Here is a 20,966-nt window from a genome sequence, read left to right as displayed (position 1 = left end):
ATAAGGCGTGATCTTAAAGTAAGTGATAACTGAAGAAGGGCAATAAGTAAATGAAATATCTCGAAAGTCCCCTCTTAACAGTAACAGGATATCTAAAAGTTTTAAAGAAGGCACCCTGAACGCCTGAGACTGGAATACTACATTTCCCAGAAATCTCTAGGAGCCTACAACTCCCACGCACCCCTTGGCCGCTGTCGTCTCCCGGAAAAGGGCACGTGCCGGCAGTCAGCATACGTCATGGCGGCCAGACGTCTCTTTGGGGCTACGTGGACCTGGACCGGCTGGCGGGCCCGGGAGCTCCCGGTCCCTGCCGAGCCTGGAAGACTCCTGGTACGGGGTTATGCCAAGAGACCGGGTGAGCTGGGTTAAGAGGGACCCAGAGGGGAGAGGTGTGGGACATTGGGGAGTTAGTAGTGCGCAGGCGCTGGCTTGGGAGGTGCTTCCTAGAATCAGTGCGCAAGCGCAAAGAGGCAGGCGCTGAGCTATGTGCGCAGGCGCAGTTTGAGGTACCTGGGCCGTGATTGGACTCACTGCGCAGGTGCGGGGTGTTTTTCTTGCGGTGGCCGGGGTTGGGGGGGCGCGAGGGGGAGGTTGTCCTGAGCTTGGGTCCCCGCCCTGGCTGGGCCTTTTAAAGGCACTGTGTGATCTTGAGCAAGTCGCCACCGGAACTTTGAGGACGCAGTGGGGCCCAGCTGAGGTTTAGCCACTGAAGCAAAGGCAAAATCACCCGGGTATAGCCTGGCCTGACCTCCTTTGTTGGAAGGAGGGAATTGACAAAATGTTGGGCCTTCAAGACGCATACCAGCCCTTTTTCCGAGAGAGAAACAGAATGGGAAAGCAATGACCTGGTCACTGTAAGCGTCAGTGTTTAATGCAGTATCCACGTCCCACTTAAAATCATCTTGGGTGCAGCAGACCGTCTAGTCAGGGGCCGGGGTCCACCTGGAGAAAGAGGGGTCAGAAGGGAAGGCCAGCCTCCCGAGGACGCAGCTGGCAGAAATGACTCTCTCCCACCCCCCAGTCATGAAGGGGGGCAAAGGCGGCAAAGGTGGCGTGGCCAGCGAGGCCCTGAAGGACCCAGACGTGTGCACAGACCCCGTCCGACTCACCACACATGCCATGGGCGTCAACATCTACAAGGAGGGCCAGGACGTGGTCCTGAAGCCAGACGCGGAGTACCCCGAGTGGTGAGTGAGCCAGGCTGGAGAGCCCCGAGAGCGCATGCCAGGGCAAGGTCTCAGATCTGAGGTTTCCGTAGGGCCTCCCTGGGGAGGGGAGGCGTGACTCAAGACCTGAGTGGGTGGAAGGAGCTTTAAAGGTAGAGGGAAGAGTCCGTGCAAAGGCCCTGGGGCAGGACTGCACCTGGTTTGTTAGCAGAACAGCAGGACGTGAAGGTGGAGAATAGAGGGAGATGGGGCAGGGAGGGGATGGATCTCGGCCTTTGCAGGGCCAGGGGGGATACAGGGAAGATTTTGCTCTTGGCCCCAGGACCAGTAGCAGGACATTGAAGCCATTGACCTGTGCTGATCCTTAAAGCTTAGGGAAGCTTCCGAAAGGTTGAGTGGGTGGGTGGGGAGGTGTTCCCGGCACAGACAATGGCCAGGAGGCAGCACAAGACTTGGTGTGTGCCCACCTCCAGTGCCAGCGCCACTGGGATGGGGCAGCTTTTCCACAGCCAGGAACCCAGCTCGGGGTGGGAGGGCGTGCCCCGGGATCATGCTGCCACCATGTGGCTGGGGGGCCCAGCCTGCTGCCACCTCTGCCCACGGTGCCCGGGGTGGGGGACCTCTGGGGGTCTGCCCTGCCTCCCTGACTCCTGCCCACGCCACGGCAGGCTGTTCCAGGTGAACGTGGGCCCCCCCAAGAAGCTAGAGGAGCTGGACCCCGAGAGCCGGGAGTACTGGCGGCTGCTGCGAAAACATAACATCTGGCGTCATAACCGTCTGAGCAAGAACCGGAAGTTCTAGCGGGGAGGGGCCGACCGCCTGCAGCCCTCGGGGGCCTCACCGGGCCCCGAAGGAGGACCCCCGCGGCGCACAACATCTTCTCCACCCAGCCCCCATGGGAGACTTTATTTTCCTGGAGAAAACAGGGTTTTCTGAGAACAGAGGAGACCCCTGACCTGGTGCCTGTTTGGTCCCCACGGCGAGGCTGGATCAGGGCCCTGGGGGACCGTCGCTGGCAGGCCCTGGCTGCTGTCTGGGTGGGCGGGCAGGGGGCTGCCTCAGGCACATGGCTCCAGGGGGAGGTTTTTCTAGACACACCATCTTGGTCACAAGGGACTCAAACCCGTTCCAAACTGTCCGAACATGAGAGAGAGACTGAAGCGTCCAGGGCGGGCTCTGCCTTCAGGTCGCTGGACTCGGGCTTCGGTATCCAGGTGACGGCTCTCTCTGGCTCTGGGTCCTTGTAGCCCCAGTGGGTAGTTCTCCTGGACAGAGGTGGCCCCAGGACTCCTGGCTGACACCCCCTACCCAGTTTAGCAAGCCCAGCCAGAGGGAAGGGACTTTCTTTTCCTTCCTTTACCAAGGTCATGTGTTCTCTGCATTGGCCAGTTGAGCCCCAGGACCTAGGCGTACCCACTGTCCTCCTGTCACCCCACTAGTGCCCAGGGCTCAACCTCCCCCGTGCCCACCCCACCAGGAAATGCATCTGGGAGTCTTGCATTTGGCACCAGGAGCCTGACCCACAGCCTGAGTGAGAACCAGCTCCTAGCAGTCCTAGCTTCTGCCCTGCCTGGCTAGGGGAAGGATCGTGGGGCCCTGGGGTGAGGCCTGAGAGGGTATGCGGTTGCAGGGGGTGGAGTGGCGGGATGCGGGCAGCACCTGGGGGGCTGGACCAGGGGCCCTCCAGGCTCCTCTGTGCTGTCTGGTCTAGCGGGGTGGGTGGGGCTGGGGACTAATTCTGCCTCGTCCCAGGAAACCGAGAGCCCTCATCCTCTTAGGAGGACTCTGCCAATCGGATTACCTGCCCTCCCTGGTGGCCCGCCCAGAGCAGGTCCCAACCCTCCCATGGATCCCCGTGGCTCTCAGGGTAGAAACAAAGTTGTAATGGCCACAAGACCTGGCCAGACCTGCCTCCTGTCACCTCCCTGCTGGCACCTCGCTCACTCTACTTCAGCCCCAGGGGCACCCGGTGGTTCCTCCCACACGCGGCTGGTCCTGCCCCAGGGCCTTTGAACATGCCATTCCCTCTGCCTGGGTGGCTCTTCCCCCAGGTGTTCCCATGGCTCGCTCTTTTACCTCCTCCAGTCTCTGATGTCACCTCCAAGAGGCCCCCGAGCACCCTGTTAAACTGTAATCCTGCCACACACTCAGGATTGCCTCTTGTGGTTTTATTTTCTCTCAGCACTTATAACCAGCTGGTGTTTTATGTACGTATGTATTTATTTAATTGTGCTTCTTGTCTTTCTCCCACTGGAGTGGCGGCTCCATCAGGGCAGGGATTTTTGTCTGTTCACCATCATGTCCGCATTACATGATGGGTGGGTGGGTGGATGGATGGTGTGTGGGTGGGTGGGCAGGCGATTGACCCAGCTGCCACAAGGTGAAGAAGACATGGCCATGGGACTCGCGTATGAGATGCCAAGTGAACCGAGAAGAGCAGACCAGCTTGAACCCCAGTGGTGTGCACTGGTGTGAGGACTCAGAAGTGAGCCTATGGTCACTTCATGGACAGAGCTCAAAGGCAGGGTGCTGGTCACTTGCAGCTTCTGCCCTTGAGCCCCTCCCCTCCTGTCCTGACCCACACTGCCCTGTCCCATGGGGAGGTCCCCTGTCGTGCTGATGCTAGGCCAGCCCCAAGCCTGGTCACACCCTGTTCCTTGCCCTCGATGGCCTCCTTGTCCTCGAGTCCAGCTGAGTGGTCATCAAGGGGTAAAACGATGGGCCCAGGACAGGCACATGGGAGCACACAGTGAAAGCAGGGAATTTCTCGGAGAGCAGGAGGCCCGAGAGCCGGGGCTCGGCTGTGAAGGACGAGGCGCGGGCGGGGGACCTGGGCACAGTCAGAGTGGCTTGTGATGGCAGCCTTACTGTTCCAGAGCCTCACCATCCGCCCCACGCCCGTCTGGCAGGCAGGGAGGCCGAGGCCCCAGGCCAGGCCATCTCCTTCCCGAGACAGTACCAGTCTCCCTGCAGGGCAGGCTGAGGAGGTGGTTGAGGGGACCGGCATGGGTGGCCACGGACAGGCCGAGGTGAGAGGGCTAGCTGGGCCCCAGACTCAGGCCGGTGGCCAGGCCCTGTCCAGAGCCTGTGCATGCTCCTTGGCCAGCAGCCGCAGGGATGCCTCCTCCAGGGTGAAGCCCTCCGTGAAGGCCGGACCAAAGGCATGGGGCCCGAAGGATGCCTGCAGCCCGGGCCCCGGCCCCAGGAGGCGCGGGAGGCCTGGCACGGCCGGGGGCCCGGGGCCCAGCCAGGGCTCCAGGGGCAGTGGCATGGCTGGGGGGCGGGCGAACGGCAGTGCTGGGGCCTCGGGGAGCCTTGGGGCTGCCACAGCCCCGGAGCCTGACTCCAGACGCTCCTGGCGGCGCCACTTGGCCCGGCGGTTCTGGAACCACACCTGGAGGTAGTGAGAGGGGTGCTCCCGGTTCAGGGCCCGTGGGCAGGAGCCAGCCCACTCTTCCCCACCCCACTGTGTCCTTCGGGGCTCCCAGCTTTGCAGGGTTCTGCCTGCTGTCCAGCCTGACTCCCACCTGCTGCAGTGCCAACATAGTGTTACCTGCCTCGAGCGAAGGATCCCCCCAGGGCCCCCATCAAATCAGCCCCAAGTCTCCTGAAGCTAAGCTCTCCTCACTACTCTGCCCAGCCCCTCAGGCTCCGCGGCCTCTCTTGGCCCCGGGCACCGGGTCTGAGCCGCTCGGCTCGGCACTGGACGCCCTTCACGAGCTCTGTCTCGGCTGCGCTCTGTCTCTCCGCCCCCCCGCTTCGCACCGGCTGGAAACGCCTCCGGTGTAACCCCTCCACAGCTCAGCGCACACTCCTGGATGCTTAGAGATCACCTGTTCTCCTTTCTCTCTCTCTTTTTAAGATTTTATTTTTAATCTCTACACCCAACGTGAGGCTCGAACTCGCAACCTTGAGGTCAAGAGTCGCACGCTCTACCTGCCGAGCCAGCCAGACGCCCCAACCCTTTCTGCTTTCTAACTGGAAAACTTCTACTCAAACACCAAGGTCCCAGTCCCACCTCCCCTCCCCTGGGAAGCCTTCCCAGCTTGGAGATCTGCTGCCTGCACACCGGGAGGGTCCCGATCCAGCTCTGGCTCCCTCCCTGGGCTGTGGGTGCCCTCACCTGCACGCGCACCTCGGGCAGGTGCACCTTGGCCGCTAGCTCCTCGCGGCTGTAAACGTCTGGGTAGTGGGAGGCCTCGAATGCCCTCTCCAGCTGGTGCAGCTGGTACGTGGTGAAGGTCGTGCGGTTCCTTCGGTGCTTCTTCTTGGGGGCCTCCTCGCCCGGGCCCGGCCCCCCACCCTCTGCCGCCGGCCCCTCACAGGGGCTCAGGAACATGGCTTCTCCGCACCCCCACCTGGCCGGGCGGCAGCAGGACAGAAGGCGGTGAGACAGCAGCAGGGACTGCCAGCTGGGAGGGCAGGGGAGCCCCCAGCCTCTGCCGGGCCTGGGGTGAGATGCGCCGGGGAGACACGCGCTGGGGCCTGCATTCATTCGGCCTCCCCGCCTCCCCGTCCACCAGGGATGCTCTCGCTCTCCGTGCGTCTCCTCTTCTCCCTGTGTGTCTGTCCCTCCACCTCTATTCCCACTTTCCCGCTCGAGCTCTCCCTGACGGCCTCCATCGACCTGCAGCTCAGCTATGGGCTGTCTGTCCATCCACCTCTCTGTGTGCCTGGGACCCCCAGGAAGGCAGGAGGCTGGGACACTGCCCCCATAGTCCTCCATCCTGGGGGGCTCTCTGCACCCCCAACTCCCACTGGTGCCCGCCTGTGCCCACCTGCCCAGTACTCACCGCCCCCAGCAGCCCCTCGACAGCCCCAGTATCCACGCAGCTCCGGCCCCAGCGGGCCTAGCACCCCGTCTGCTGCTGGCCTGGCCCTGCCAGAACCAAGCGGGGAGCGGGTTGGGGTCTGGTGAGGGGAAGATTAGAGCGAGGTGATTAATTGAGGTGGCCCCTCCCGCCCGGGCGCTGGCTGCAGAGGGCGGGCATGGGGGAGGACGGCTGGGGCTCCAGACGGGTGTGACTATCGGCCTGGGTCCACCTCCCCTCGCAGTAGGACACCAACAAGGGCCTCCCCCTCTCTGGGCCTCAGTTTCCCTAGCTGTAGAAGGGTGACACCAGGGCTTACCTGATGGGGCTCTCATGGGGCAAGGAGGGGATGAAAGTAGAGAGCATTCACAGTGACTGGCATACAGTAGGTGCTCAATGAATGTCCGCTGCTACTGTTTTTATCAGCTGGGGCCAGAAAAAGATCCTCTTAGACACACCGGTGGGGACAGGGGTGGGGGAAGCCAAGGTCCTGACAGGTGAAGGCAGTTCCAGTCGGCTCCCCCAGACACTGAGCTGACCAGGGAGTAGGGGGCATTTTCGCTGGGTTTTGAGGAATGGATAGAAGTTCACTCCTCATTCATTCAATGAACGTTATTGAGCACTTACTGTATACCAGGTTCTGTTCACAGCAGTGAACAAAACAGACACAAATCTTGGAGCTGACATGCTAGTAGGGGAGATAGACAACCAGCAAATAAGACATAGAGGGTGTCAGGTGGTCATAAGGCTAGTGAGAAAACTCAAGCAGGGGGGGACGGGGTGGGGGGGACAGAGGGTAGGTTGTTCTTTTAGAGAAAGTCTTCAGAATGGGGGATGGAGTGCAAGGCTAAGATTCTGGACACAACTATGTATGAAGGGGAGGGTACTCGGGAATCATGGGAGGTTGTGGAGCAGGGGAGGGACACGGTCAGATGGCATTTTGGAGGAATATCTATTGTGGGCAAGATGGGAGGCTGGGAGGAGGCTAGAGGCCTGATCAGGGCAAGGGCTGTGGGATGGACGTGGGGGGAGAGGGGGACAGAGGAACAATCCTCGGGGAGAAAGTTTGGGGAAGAGTGAGGAACTGGCGATACCCAGGCCCCCGTTTTGGGGACAGGTGGATGACAAGATTGTCCCAGAGGCAGTGGCCCAAGAGCCACAGCAGGTTCCAGGGGAAGCCCCTGAGGCTGGTTTGCCCACCCCTGCCCCCACCCAAAGAGCCTGGGGCCCAAGAGGAGGGGAGTGTGGGGGTGGGGGGGCAAGGTGAGGCCAAGAAAATGTCTGATGGATTTAGTGACACAGAGGACAGGAGGGAGGCCCAGGCCTGTGTATGGACCGGGGAGCAGGTGGCAGGCACCTGCTGGGATGTTGGCTTTGTAGGGAGAGGCCCGCTTGTGCAACCCCCCTCCCCAGTGAAGGGGGGCCAGGCCCTGGAGGGGGGTCCAACTGCGTGCACTAATGGCCTTGGATGAGGACCCAGCTGTGCTTCCCGCTGAGGGCCGGCAGAGGGGGTCAGGGGCTCAGCGCCCAGGGGTGGGGGGAGCCGGGCAAGGAGGCCCCAGCCACCGTGAGCCCGGGCGGGCGGGGTCACTGGTGCTTTCCGAGGCTCCCTGGGACCCTCCAAGCCCAGCTGCCCTGTCTGTGAGGTGGACTCGGGGCTCTGGGGCCGGGGTATGAGGCCTGCAACGTGGGGCGGGGAGGTGGTGGTCTCTAAGTCCCTAATTGCTTCATTACTAGGGGCTGCTCTGTTCTCAGGCCCCAGTGAGCTAATTGGCCCCGGGTGGGTTAAGAGGCTGCAGGAGGGATCTGGGCATTAGGCACAGGGGCTTTGGTGGCTTAGCGGGTGCAGACGCTGTGTCAGCTTAGAGAACAGGATTAAGGGCGGGGTGGGTGGGGCTACGAGTCCCCTCCAGCTGGATTAGGTGGGGGTCAGGCCACTCTCAGCCCCACGGGCCTCCCATCCTTCACTTCTCCCCCAGGAAGAATCCCGAAGCCCCTTCAGGTGCTGGTGGGGAAACTGAGACCAGAGGGTGGGCAGGGCTTCGGGGTGGGGGGCACCGCAGGAGGTCAGTGTGACCTTGGGAAAGCCCCCCCGGCTGAGGCTGTGCTCAGGCGGGGGTGGGTCAGCCAAAGGGGCGGGTGTGCTATGGTCTGGTGTCCCCTCCCCAGCCCCAGTTTGGGGGTTCCTGGGGTGAGGGCCACCCCCGCCTGGCCAGAGACCTTCCGGGCATCCTAGAAGCTGGCTGGCTGGAAACATCAACGGAGAGGGGGTGACTGTCAGACGCAGCAGTAACTGAGCACCAGCTGTGTGTGCTGAGCCCTGCGCTGGGCGAGCCTTCAATCCCCAACCCCACCCCGAAAAGACGCCTGATTGTAGAGGAGGCTGCGGGAGCCCAGGTGGGGGGACCAACTCCCCAGTTCACCAGATGCACTAACGTTTAGCACTAATGTCCCCCCATCCTAGAAATGCTCTCGGTTCGGGATGGTTGGTCACCACAGGTCAGGGCCACAAAGCTCAGAACTTGGGGGTGCAAGCCCGGGCCCCAGCCCCTGTGTGGGTGTGGACAAGAGGGGCAGGGCCGGCGCTTTTCAGCCAGTCTCCCCCTGAGTCACTGGGTCAGTCTGGTGGCTGGACTGGACCCTCCCCGGGCTCCCACACAGCCACCCTGAGGGGCAAGGCTCGGGCAGTGGGGGTGGAGGCGTGGAACTCGGGCCTCCGTGGCCACTGGCACTCTCCCGCGGTCCTCTGAGCCTGGGACCCCAAGGGTTGAATACGGCAGCCATGGGGGTGCCACAGCGGGAACTATGGATGATACAGTAAGTAGGTCCGTGGGGGTGGCTGTGATCCTGGGGCTTCTCCTCGCTCCATCCCTGGGGACCTGTGTCCCCGCGGCAGCTACAGGATCCCGGCTGGGTGGGCCCCTCAGTGGGCAGACAACGGGCAGGTGGATCGCCCTGGGCTGAGCGATGGCGGCGGGGGGGGGTCCCCTGGTGTTAAGCCCCTGGGGTGAGGGACGCCAAGGGTTGCAGAGAGACTCAGACACCCACAGTCCTTGGAACCAGGCTTTATGGAGGCGCTGATCCCTCGCCTCCCCGGTCTGTGGTGTCCACGGGCTGCCTGGAGACCCCCGCAAGGGCCTGCCCTGCTGCGAGCCAGATGGGCAGCTCACCGGCCCTGACCCTCCTCAGGCCTTGGCCCCCGCCCCACCCCGCGCCCTCCACTCTCTCCTCTGGGGCCCGAGGCCCCACTGGGCAAGGTCAGGGCTCCTGGCCTCGGGGCAAGGGAGAACTGTCCGCGTCCTGGCCCCCCACCGGGGCCGAGGCGCCCGCGCTGCGCAGCTCCCGGGCCAGCTTCTCTGCCAGTTTTCGGAAGGGCGGCCGGCGGGCAGGCTCAGCCTCCCAGCAGCTGCCCATGAGGGCATGGATGGGGGCCGGGCAGCCCTCGGGGGGCTCCATGCGGTACCCTTTCTCCACGGCCTCGGACACCTCCTTCAGCGACTGTGGGCAGAGTGCACACCGGCACGGCTGGGGTCAGGGCCACAGTCGCCAGACCCGCAGGGGGCCCAGTGCCTCCCCGCACACTCCACTCACCATCTTGGGGTACGGAGCCCGGCCATATGAGAACACCTCCCACAGAAGTACCCCGAAACTCCAGACATCCGACTTGCTGGAGAACTTCTGTGGGGCCCAGGATCAGGGTGAGGAGGGGCCCCGAAGGGCTTCTGCGCCAGCCCCTGCTTCCTCCAGGAAGTCCCCCTGGGCTGACCTTCACTCTCTGGTCTCCTCCCAACAGACTGCTCCCTCTGAGCCTCCCCCAGCCGAGTGGGACTCAGACCCAGTGCAGGGAGGGGGCCTTGTTATTCTTGGCCCCAGCACAGAGCCCGTCTGTTTCAGAAATGGGGAAATGGGGGCCCAGAGAGGGTCACACAAGGGAGAGGCCAGACGCGGGCTAAAAGGAACGACCGTGGGCCAAGCACTCACTGGGGTGGCAGAGCCATTCCCTTGAAAGAGGTCCCGAGAGAATAAGAGATGTGCCCAGGGTCACAGAGCAGGCGGAACTGGGGCTTCAAGGGTCCCAGGGGCGGAGGGGGCTCACCCCATGTTTGAGAGCCTCGGGCGCTGTCCATTTGACTGGTAGCCGGCTTGAGTCCAGCCCCTTCCGCTCAGCTTTGGCCAGGCCAAAGTCACTGACCTTGGCCACCAGGTCCTCGGAAATGAGGATATTGCGGGCGGCAAGATCTCGATGCACCAGCTTCTTGCTCTCCAGGTACTCCATGCCCTCGGCGACGTGCCTGGGGAGGGGGCAGGGCCCGAGGGGGTGTGTGGCTGCAAGGGTGCAAACTCCCAAGGCTGGGCTTGTCCTGCTCCATGCCTCAGTGTCCCCCTGACCTTGGAAGGCCCCCCTCCCCGCCCCCCCCGGAGCCCCACTCACAAGGAAAACTGCAGGAGCTGGGGGGTGCTCACGAGGGCCCGGCCTCGTGTGCGCAGAAAGTTCACCAGGTTGCCCTGCGGGGGAGGGAGATGGACCTGGGGGGCTCGAGGCTGCTCAGAGGCCCCCCCAGGCCCCGATGGCACCTCAGGCCCCACCCCCACCTTGCTCACGTGCTCCATGACGATGTAGAGCCCCTGGTGCAGGATGACGCCCAGTAGACGCACCAGGTTCTTATGCTGCATCTTCCTGGGGGGCCGGCAGGTGGGCCATGAAGGCACGGCTGGGACCCCGACCCCGGGATGCCCTCCTCACCCCCACCCCGCCCCCGGACTCACGTCATCACCGCCGTCTCATCCAGGAAGGCCTGGGCTGTCACATCGCACTTGATGTTCTTCACGGCTACCTTCTGTCCCAGGTACTCACCCTGCAGGACCGCTGGGGGGGAGAACGGGTATGGGGACAGACAGTTGGGAACACCCACCTACCCCAACCCCCACGTACCCCAACACTGCTGTGGGGCCCCAGGCCTGGAAAACCCCTCACCCCTACAAGCTGATCAAAGAGAAGCATTGAACCCAGGTCTGCAAACTTCAGCTTGGGGGCCAGATCCAATCCTGTCAGAGGGCACCCCACTTTTGCAAGGCCCTTAAGTTCAGGGACGCGTGGGTGGCACAGTCAGTTAAGGCCCCTAAGTTCTGAGCGGTTTTTACCTTTTTAAATGTTTGGAAAAAAATCAAAAGAAGAACACTACTTTGCAATAAATGAAAATTACATGGAGTTCCAATTTCAGTGTCTACAAATAAAGTTTTATTGGCACACGGCCCCGCCCATTCATTTACCTGCGTCTGCGGCTGCTTTCCTGCTACAAAGGCAGAGCTGAACACTGACTCAGACCGTCCGGCCTGAAAAGCCTAAAATAGGTGCACTCAGGCCCTTTACAGAGAAGGTAGGCCGACCCCTGACCTAAGCAAGCCCCAGAGCCTTCCAAGTAACAATTTCCGGGAGTGGCATTCCGAGCACAGGGCCTGGAGGTGGGAAGGCATCGAGCACGATCACTGATCACCGAGTGCCTGCTGAGCCGACGTCAGCCGCCCTCACAGAGCTGCTGCTAACATGGGTGTGAATTAACTCGCCCCTCATGACTCCTAAACCCGAACACGCCCCTCTTCCTTCAGCCTCTTACCCAGGCCTCCACTCACCTCCAAACTCACCCTCTCCAATCCGTGCACCCAGCGTCAAATGTTGCAGGTTCAGTAACCAGCCAGCTGTGGGGTGGGGACCGGGTCAGAGGGGAACGGGCTCCACCTGGCAAGAGGCCGGGTGGTGTCCCCCCCAGCGCCCCGGCCAGGGGCACACATTCAGCTGCTCCCAGCAATGGTCAAGGGCTTGTCCGAGACCCCCACTCCTGGGCCTGCTTATCAAGTGCTGGAAAGCAACAGAGCCTGGGTACCCCAGGATGACCTGAGGAAAGGGGCTTACGGGGTGGGGGATGGACCCAGCAGGGCTTCCCAGGAATGCCCCATCGGGTCCAGGGGGTGGCGCTGGCAAACCCTTTAGGGCTGCCCTTCTCTCTTCTACCTGGAGACTGTCCCTCCAAATACCCCAGGGGCTCTTCCCTTTATAGTCCTTTACCTCTGGCCACCCAGGACACACAGCAAAAAATACAACAGACATGGAGACTGGTAAAGCTTCTGGAATCTTCTGGCAAAGGTTCCAGAATCTTCCAGAATCTTCCAGCATTCTAAGTGGTCATCTGGGGTCCAGCCTCCCTGACTCCTTGTCTCAAACATGCCCATGTTCTCCCGTCCTCTCTCTAGTAGGTTCCATAGGCTCCTTCCCCTTCCTGCCCAAAAGCCCCCCCTCCAAATTACAAGCCCTTAGTTATGATCAAGCATGGGGACACCAGCCTCCCCTTGGGGCCATCCCCGAGACGTCCAGATTTCCCTGGGAGAGACAGACACGATCATCAGGTTCAGGAGGAGTGGCCGTGGGAGGGGGCATTTGTTCGGGGCCTTGAGCATCGAGGATTTCATTACTCAGGGGCGGGAGGGGCACTTCGGGTGGAGGGAACAGAATGCACAATAGCATAGAGGCGAGAGGAAAACAAGGAGGCAAGTAGGGAGCATGGAGGAAGGGTCTTGTAGATGAACTAAGATGGCTCAGCCACAAGGGAAGGTTCTAGAAGGCAGGAGAGTGATGTGGGTGAATTTTCATGATAGAAAGTCACCTCTGGGGACACTGAGGTAGGGGTCCGGTGGAAGGGGAATGCTCCCCAGAGAGGAGGCGGTCTAGTGGGAGGGTCTGAGGCTAGGCTGGGGCTCGGGCTTGGGCCTCTGGCCCAGGCGATCGGGTGGATGATGGGGACCCGGAAGCAGAGCAGGTGTGGGAATTCGCTCCTCGTGGGCCGATGGGCGTCCGTGGGCACCTCTGCCCCACCCGAGCGCTGCTTCAGGTCTTCCGCTCGCAGTGCCGGGCACAGCAAGCCATGCTCGAGCAATGTGGCTTTGGCCACGGGCCCCATGAGGAGGGGCGGGGGCCCCTACCTTTGGCCAGCTCCTCTTCTGCCGACTTGGTGCCCTGCTTCCTCTTGGGTTTCACTAGCTTCGTGCAGATGGCCCCCTTGTCCTTGCTGTAGTGCTGCAGGGTGGGGGCGGGGCAGAGGGAGCCGTGAGCCCCGCCAGGGGTGCAGGGAACCCCTGCCTTCTGTGCCCTCCCCGGGGAGGCTCTCTGAAGGGGGTGGGCAGGAGCTGGGGAGAAGGGGGCTTTGCTTCCCACCCGAGGAGTTGGGCTGGTTTCCATGGGAACGGAAAGGATGCAGGCTAGGAAACAGGAGGATCCTGGGGAAGGTGGGGCGGTGGTCTCTGGATCAGTGTCAACGTGGAGGTTCCTAGGGGTCCCCAGAGGAGCCACCCCAGTCCCTCCCTAGAGGTGGACCCAGAGGACCCAGACCAGCTGTGGGGCTGGTGGTCCACGGAGACTAGCCCCTCCTTCCCACACCGGACTGTGCGTGCAGCGGTGGGTGTCCCGGGCCCACCCGGTTGCCAGAATGGGGGGGGCTGGGGTCCCTCCACCTCCACGGTGCAGACCATGCGGCTCTGGGGCGCCAGGCCCGGCGGCGGCCGCACCTCCACCATGTCCATGAGGTTGCAGAAGCACACGGCCTCGTCGATGGTCAGGCGGCCGTCGCGGTGCAGCACGCGGTAGTGGATGACGTCCCGGCCGAAGCTGACGCACAGCACGTAGTCGCCGGGGTGCCGCGCGGACTCGCGCACCAGGAACAGCCCGTCCTCGGGCGGCTGCAGCTGCTGCACGGCCTCCTGGCCCGAGATCTTCCCGTGGAACCACCTGCGGCCGGCGGAAGGGCACGCTGGGCCAGGCGGCCCGGGCCCTCCTGCCGCCCGGCCCCGGGGGGTGGGGGGCGTCCCCAGACTCACGGCATGAGGCTGAGCTTGGGGTCCGCCGACAGCGCCTCTCGCTCGCGCAGCGCCCCGGCCGCCAGCAGACCCTCCTGCCCGCTGGCGTGGTGCTTGGCACGGTACCAGCTCTTACTCTACCGGGGAGGGAGCCGGCGGTGGGTGCGGGGCGGCGGGGTCCGGGGTCCGGGCTCCCGGCAGAGACACCCCTCCCCAAGCGCGCCCAGGCCCCGCGGCCGCCACTCACCTCACAGGCCTCCAGGATGGTGACCACGTCGCCCTTGTGGAAGGCCAGCTCTCCCGGCTTGGGGCGCGTGTGCTCACACTTGGTGATGCACTGGGTGCCTGGGGCCCAGCGCCTCTGAGGCCGGGCGGGAGGGAGGGGGGAGGGGCAAAGGGGCATGAAGGGGAGGCCCAGGGAGAGAGAGAAACGGAAATTGGGCAAAAGACAGCAAGGCAGACACAGAACAGAAATCAAGAGGGAGCAGCCTGGGCAGAAGTATCAGGCGCAAACCCAGGGGCCCAAAGCAGAAGGTCAGGAAGAAAAGGTGACAGAAATGTAGCATCAGGTGATAGTGAAAGAGTGTGCAGCACTGGCTGAAGGGGGCTGGAGTCACAGGTACAGCGCCCCCCCCCCCCCACGGGGCTGAGGTCCCGCGGGTGTGGACTGGGTGGCGGACGGCCCGGGACACAGGCACCCGGGTTGGGGGTACTCACCGTTGGCATCCTGGCTGAGATGAACGTGGGGTGCCAGGCACGGAGGAAGCGAGGGCTCACCTGGGGGCGGGCAGAGACCAGCTGGAGAGCCCAGATTGGAGGCAGGCTGGGGCCCGGGGCCTTTACTAACTAACCACTTTCCGCCCAGGCCAGGTGGAGGCAAGTACCGGAGGGCATCCCCGTGGGGGTTCCAGGTGGTGGCTCCCCAAGCCCCTCTGGGGAGGTGGTCTTTACCCACAGGAGTTCCTTATCAGAGTTGCAGCCATGGAACATCAGTGAGGAAACCAGAGTCTAGCCCCGCCATTGTCCCGGAAGGGCAACGGATGCACAAGGTGGGCACAGAGCAAGTGGCCATAGGGTGGGGAGGGGTGGAGCGCCTGGCTCAGGCTCTCCAGCAGCCCCGCAGTGGGTGGGAAACATGGTGCCACCTAACTGAGCTTGGTTCCTCTTTTCTGGTAAGTGGGCAGGGGCAGGGCAAGGAAACAGAGGATGATTCAAGGTCATTCCCAAGTATCTCTGAACCTAGGGTGGGGCTGGGAGGGGGTGGGGGGAGGGGGCATGCAGCCCTGCTGGGCTTCTCTGGCCCTCAACTGAGCCTCTCTGATGCCCCCCAATTCCAATGCCAACCTAGGATAGACATGCGGTCTCTTACTGCTGCTGGGGAAGGGTCTTTTCCACCCCTTTTCTCCTCCTTGGACCCCACAGCAGGTGGCTGGGCAGTGGGAATGGTTGGGGGGATGAGCCTCTGCCCCTCCAGTATTGCCCCCCATAAATCCCCAGCCCCATGAGTACTCACACGCATACTGATCCATGTACACACGAGCACACACAGAAACACATGGGGCTTGGACACAGGTGGACACAGGTACCCACAGGCACGCGGGTATGCAAGCAAAAGCACGTTCACCTAGAGACAGATGTGTACACTTCTACACATGGGTGCACACGCACAGACTCTCAGACGGCCAGAAATGTGTGTACCTGTCCCCCCCCAACACACACAGACCCACACTTGAACACCTGGGCGCCAGACGCTGGGCGCCAGACACTGGGCCACCAGGGCACGCAGAGCTACACGCAGGGCCGCGCACACGCATCTCGGCCACACGCGAACATCCCTCCACGTGGACGCGCGGATACACACACCCGGGAGCTTGCAGACGCGCACACTCGCACCCAGAAAAATACCCCCACCCTGCGCCCGATCGCCTCTAACCACCCGCTCCCCCAGCCGCGTACCCGCCGCGCACGCCGGACGCGCACACTCGCGCTCACGCCGGCCCCTCTGCCGCACGCCCGGGACGCCCCCGGAGGCCTCGGGGTTCCCCCCCACACCCCGCCACTGCCCCGCGGTCTCTCCCCTCACCCCCCTGCCACCGCGCTCACCTGCTCAGGGGGCGCCCCCGGGCCGCGCCCCGCGCCCACACCCAGGAGGGCCCCCGCGCGCTGGCTGCGCACCCCGAGGCAGCCCTGGCGGCACAACTTGGAACAAGTTGCTCCGTTTCCTCATTTTGGGGTGGGGGGGAGGAGGGCTGGGTGAGCGGGGGAGCGGGAGGCGCCGCGGCCCGGGAGGCCCCCGCAGGTCCTAGCGCCGGCCGCACTGCGGTCGGCTCCGCGCGCCGCCGCCGCCGCCGCCGCCGGCCCCTCCCCGCCCCGCCCCTGAGGCCCCCGGCGCCTCCCGCACCGCCCGGGCGGGGGCCGGGGCGCTCGCCTGCTCCACGCCACTCCCGGGCCCGGTGCCGCGGGGCGCACCCCGCCCACCCGGGGAAACGGAGGCCTTGGAGCGCGGAGTGGGTGCCGCGCACGGGGCGGGGGAGTTGGGGGGGGATAGGGAGAGTGAGCTGCCCGTTTGGGGAGATAAGCAAGCCGCAGAGCCCAGACTGTGCAATGGACCCTTCGGACTGGGATTCCAACGCCCTCCTCGCTCACCTCCTCTGCCGAGAGGGCTGTTGGCGTCTAGCGCAAAGTGCTCAAAAATGTCATTGGTCATCAGTATCGTTAGGATCCTCGGCAACATTAGGGGGATATTGGGGCTCCGGAGAAAAGGTCCTGTGGAACCGGAGGCCTCCTGGTGGAGCCTGCCCAGGGTCATCCCAGCTGGGCCGGGGGTTCCTCCTCCGCAGGGCCGGCAGCGCGGGCTTCAGCCTCAGACACCGGTTTGACGAGCATTTGCTGAGCTCCGCACTGGGCCCAGCAATCGCTCCGCTTCTAGGGGATGAGTCTGTTGGACAAGGATGGCGCTCATCGGAGGAGGGTGATGAGCCAGGATGCCCAGGGAGCCTGAGTCCTGTTTTAGTCTTCTGTCAGCCCAAAAGGCTAAGTGTCTATGCTCCAAGCATCATGTGATTTCTCAGAATAGAGGCCCAGTTACAAAATTGTAAAAACATCCCAATTATGGAATATTCTAGAACAAAAACTAGGAAATTGTATGTATCAAGGTTCTAGAATCAACAGTTGTCGAAAACCACCACCACCACCACGTGACTCAACCCAACCCGCACCATCCTTTTGTGTTATACAGGAGAGAATAAGCACACGGGGAAAGTTCCAGAAGGGGACCCTCCAAACAGCCCTAGGGTTATCCCCAGCGAGGGCAGTAGGCAGGGGGAGAGGGAGGGAGAAGACCGCTTTCCTTCAAGGTGGTGTAATTCACTGTAAGTGGTAATGTTGGCAGGGAGGATGCCCCAGCATATTCCTGCTAAGCGGGGTCCCCAGGCTCCCCGGGCTCGGCTGTGGGAGAGTCCCGGGGTACGGCCACACCTCCCAGCCTCGGGCACTGCTGTGGATCCAGAGCTGGGGACCCTGCAGCCAGCATTCAGTTGGGTCACGGGGCCACCATATATGGCAAACCATCATCACTTGCCTGAAATAGAAACATGAAAATAGCCACAGGAAACCCAGTAACACCAGTAGATTCAGACCAGAGACTGCAGCCAGAGGTCCCACGAAGGAGGCCTGCCTGCTCTCTGCTCAGCAAGGACAGGAGCCTGTGTGTAAGACCCTAAGAGGCTCGAGCACCCCAGGGAGCCTTTCTCCTTGATAGAGTCAGGGAGATGGGGAGAGGGTTAAAGGGGCTGGCTTGCTCCCCCTGTGAATCAATACTTAGTGTCTGAGTAATACCTACGTCTTCCCCAAGACCCCAGGGATCCTTGTCCCACACTCTGGAAGGCCCTACCCCAGATGGAGGGATCAGAGAGGAACCACAGGAGCTGAGATTGGAGAGGGACAGACTTCAGGTGGATAGTGCCAGGTTCTCAAATCTCCAAGGGCTAACCTGGGGTGCAGCAACCCCCCCCCCAGCATATGGGCATGGGGCACTGAGCTGTACCGGACTCTAGGGAGATAGGTTTGAGTCCATGGTTTATTTGGGTCAGAGCTACAGAAGGAGTGAACTCCCCACTCCTGAAGGCATTCAAGAATTGGCCACTTTGAATCTCAAAGACTGGATGGGTCTTGCAGTCCCCAGAGGTGGCAACCCCAGTTTCTCCTCCTCCTGCCGGGCGCAGGGGGGACTAGCCCCTTCCTTCTACCAGCCTGAAGCCGGTTGGTAGCCACACCATCAGACTAGATTCCAGAACGACCCAGCCCTGGGCTCCTCACCCTCCAGATTTCTGTCCTGTTGACTTGATTCCAGAAATTCTCTGACGCACCAGGCTACCCACCTGGTGCAGGCTGGTAACACAGGAGCCCCTCCCTGGTTCCCCAGCTGCCTCCAGTTTTTCTCCTTGCTACCATTCACCTTCCACTGCATGGCTAAGGATGAAAATGTGACTGTGGCCCTCCCCGGCACTAAATCCTTCCGTAGCTCCCCGCTGCCTAAAACGCTCAGTCCGGCCATCCGAGCTCTTCCCGTTCGGCTAACAACTGGCTTCCCTAGCCTCATCTCCTTCTGCTCCCACAAAGCACCCAATGGTCTGGCACCTCTGAACGGCAGAAGCTTGCATCCTTTTGGGCTGGCTGTCCCTTCTGCCTGGAATGCCCTTCCGCCTTGTCCATCCGGCATCTTCCAGCCCACGCCCAGCTCAACTGGCACCATTTTTATGAAGCCTCCCTGGATGCCCCATCCTTCTCGGAGCCAGGCCCTGCTTCTATGTCCTGCAAAGACTCCTCGAGGCAGGCACCAGCTCTCTTGTCTCACTGTGTGATGGCTGTGGACCTGGCCTTGGTGGCCAAGCCCATCAGCCTGCCTGGGAAGGAAGCCAGTCCCAATGATGTGGGAAGCAAAGGCAGAAGAAAAATTATTAAATTTCCTTACTACCTACAGCCCACTGACAAGTCCTTCAAACAGGCAGAGTGACCTTCCTCTAGGGACTCAGCTGCCTTGATGTTAATACTTTGCTAAGGGCAAAAGGCAATCTTAGCCAGATCCCCAGGATCCTGTAAGCCTACTCTAACATATAAAAATTCCTTTGGAAACTTCCTTTATCTCTACCCCCCAAGATACATGTTGGCAATCATCCCCCAAGCATACTTACCAACCCACAGACCCACTTCATATACGTCTGAAGGGTCTCATGACTGAGGGTTTACTAAACAGTAATAAATGACCTTTCCCAACAATAGCTACCCCCTCAGGATCCTGGAAGCCTTGTTTCCAAAACACCTGGGAGGCTTACACTCTCCCTAACCCCCTCCCAATCTGAAAGTATGTAATGGGCCGCTCCTCAAGACCCCAGAGCAGCTCTTTGTGCCCCCAGGTCCTATCCCTGTGCTTTAATAAAAACCACCTTTTTGCACCAAAGACGTCTCAAGAATTCCTTCTTGGCCTTTGGCATCGAACTCTAACATCCTTCCTACGTCAACTAGAAAGCAGGGATTGAATCCTGCAGGAAGAATTCAAAACTTCGGATGCAATTACGCCTCGGGTTCGTGCTGTGACTAGTGTTGGAAGCCACTAGTTGGTTTTTGGTTGCTTCTGAACGGGGCTTCCGCCACTCGCAAGCAAAAAGATTCCTAATACTGAAAATGGGGCCAGAAGTGGGGGGTTGAAATGAACAGACTCTAGGACGAGCAATTGGTGAGTCAGATTAGATGACCCTAAACGCAGCTAGGGATCTCCTGGGCATCCCCTTTCAAGATCCGATAAATCTGCGTTCCATCCATTGGGTCTTTTGGTGCTATCTTCCGTCACATGCAACAGAAAAACCGTGAGGGACCCACCTCCCTTGGGCCCACTTCCCTTCTCTCTTGAATGCCTCTCCTTATTTATTCAAAGCTCACTGTTCTTCACTTCCTACCTTTTTCCTATTTTGGCTGTTGCGATTTGTATAACCCCCACCCCCCGTTCTCCACACTCCTGCCCACGGAGGATTTGGGGGGAGCCAAATCCTCTCCTTTGGGGGGATTTGGCGATTTGAGGGGAGCCAATCCTCTTGTTTTAGAATTGAGCAGCTGAGTTCCCAAGAGGCAAAGCGACTAGTCTATGGTCACACAGTTGGCTGGGGCTATAAATCAGGTGTGTGGACTCACTCAACAGGGTTGTAAACTTCTCAAAGGCAGGGCACATTTCTTATTCTTCTTCACTGATATGGATGCAAATCAATGTAGGCAATGAACAGACGGAGTCCTGTAACAATGCACTTTACATAATGTATCAGTTAGTAGGATTGGCACACAGGGATGGAAGACCCCAAGTGCTAGAGGCTTGAATTAGATAGAAATTCATCTCTGAGGGATGTACTCCTGGGCAATGTCAGGAACCAAGGCTCCTGCCTTCTTGCTGCTCTGCCTTTCTCAGCGCAGGAACTTCCATCTCTTGAGCTAGGATGGCTGCTGAAGCTCCAGCCCTCCCATGTGCATTCCAGCCAACAGGAAACAGGAAGTTGGAGAAAAAGGTACACCTCTTCCCTTTAAGAACTCTTCCTGGAAGATGCATGTGACACCTTTGCTTCATTCCATTGGATGGAACTTAGCCATATGGCCAAATTTAGTGGCAGGGGAAGCTGGGAAATGTAATCTTTACAGCAGGGGCCAAGGAAGCTTCCTCAAAGCTCCCAGACCTGTTCTCACCTCAGGGCCTTTGCATCAGTTGTGCCTTCTGCCTGGGACACTTCCCCAGACCTACCCAACATCCCAGCACCCTACAGAATATTTCAACCTGCTGACACTTCCTATCACTTTCCCTTGTAGCTCTGGAGAGCTACCATGGTCTAACTGACCATACATTTCACTTCTTTTTCTTGTTTACTGGCTGCATCCTCTCTAGAACATCAGCTTCCCAAGGGCAGAGATTTTGGACAGTGTCATTCATTGCTGTGGCCTCCGTATACCTGGCACACAGGAGATGCTTGGAACATATTTTTTAAGCCAATGAATATTGGGGAAGGGAGAGGTAATGAGCAGTGACTGACATGTGTGAATGGAGCACTTTCATTGTACCCATTCCACAGATGTGAAAACTGAGGTTCAGAGGGTTCTCTGGCTCACC

General features: G+C 60.9%; 3 protein-coding genes across 12 annotated transcripts; 1 reads left to right on the top strand and 2 right to left on the bottom strand.

The window, feature by feature from the left end:
- The first annotated feature begins 192 nt into the window (after positions 1-192).
- On the top strand, positions 193-3,316 carry MRPL54 (mitochondrial ribosomal protein L54). The gene is made up of 3 exons (XM_036116068.2): positions 193-355; positions 1,022-1,187; positions 1,835-3,316. Exons 1-3 carry the CDS (start codon positions 238-240, stop codon positions 1,965-1,967), a joined length of 417 nt encoding a protein of 138 aa, XP_035971961.2. The 5' UTR covers positions 193-237; the 3' UTR covers positions 1,968-3,316.
- An 11-nt stretch (positions 3,317-3,327) lies between these two features.
- Positions 3,328-7,845, bottom strand: RAX2 (retina and anterior neural fold homeobox 2). Its single transcript, XM_078057482.1, has 3 exons — positions 6,297-7,845; positions 5,290-6,077; positions 3,328-4,560 (listed from the first exon to the last, which is right to left on the bottom strand). Exons 2-3 carry the CDS (start codon positions 5,890-5,892, stop codon positions 4,222-4,224), a joined length of 942 nt encoding a protein of 313 aa, XP_077913608.1. The 5' UTR covers positions 5,893-6,077; positions 6,297-7,845; the 3' UTR covers positions 3,328-4,221.
- Positions 7,846-9,026: 1,181 nt separating this feature from the next.
- MATK (megakaryocyte-associated tyrosine kinase) lies at positions 9,027-16,826 on the bottom strand. Of its 10 annotated transcripts, none has more exons than XM_078057459.1 (14): positions 15,336-15,356; positions 15,192-15,251; positions 14,540-14,599; positions 14,070-14,183; positions 13,844-13,959; positions 13,496-13,754; positions 12,953-13,046; positions 11,609-11,674; positions 10,745-10,844; positions 10,571-10,655; positions 10,410-10,483; positions 10,074-10,269; positions 9,569-9,655; positions 9,027-9,475 (listed from the first exon to the last, which is right to left on the bottom strand). In XM_078057459.1, exons 1-14 carry the CDS (start codon positions 15,339-15,341, stop codon positions 9,236-9,238), a joined length of 1,557 nt encoding a protein of 518 aa, XP_077913585.1. In that variant the 5' UTR covers positions 15,342-15,356; the 3' UTR covers positions 9,027-9,235. The 10 variants fall into 10 exon arrangements, with proteins under 10 accessions (XP_077913585.1, XP_077913589.1, XP_077913592.1 ...); XM_078057463.1 differs by having other exon boundaries at positions 10,580-10,655; XM_078057466.1 differs by having other exon boundaries at positions 11,621-11,674.
- Between the last annotated feature and the right edge of the window lie 4,140 nt (positions 16,827-20,966).

Source organism: Halichoerus grypus, chromosome 1 (assembly GCF_964656455.1).
Source record: "Halichoerus grypus chromosome 1, mHalGry1.hap1.1, whole genome shotgun sequence".
In the NCBI taxonomy this organism is placed as follows: Eukaryota; Metazoa; Chordata; class Mammalia; order Carnivora; family Phocidae; genus Halichoerus; species Halichoerus grypus.
The sequence above is the reverse complement of the archived record's forward strand: the minus strand, read 5'-3'. Positions and strand labels throughout refer to the sequence as shown.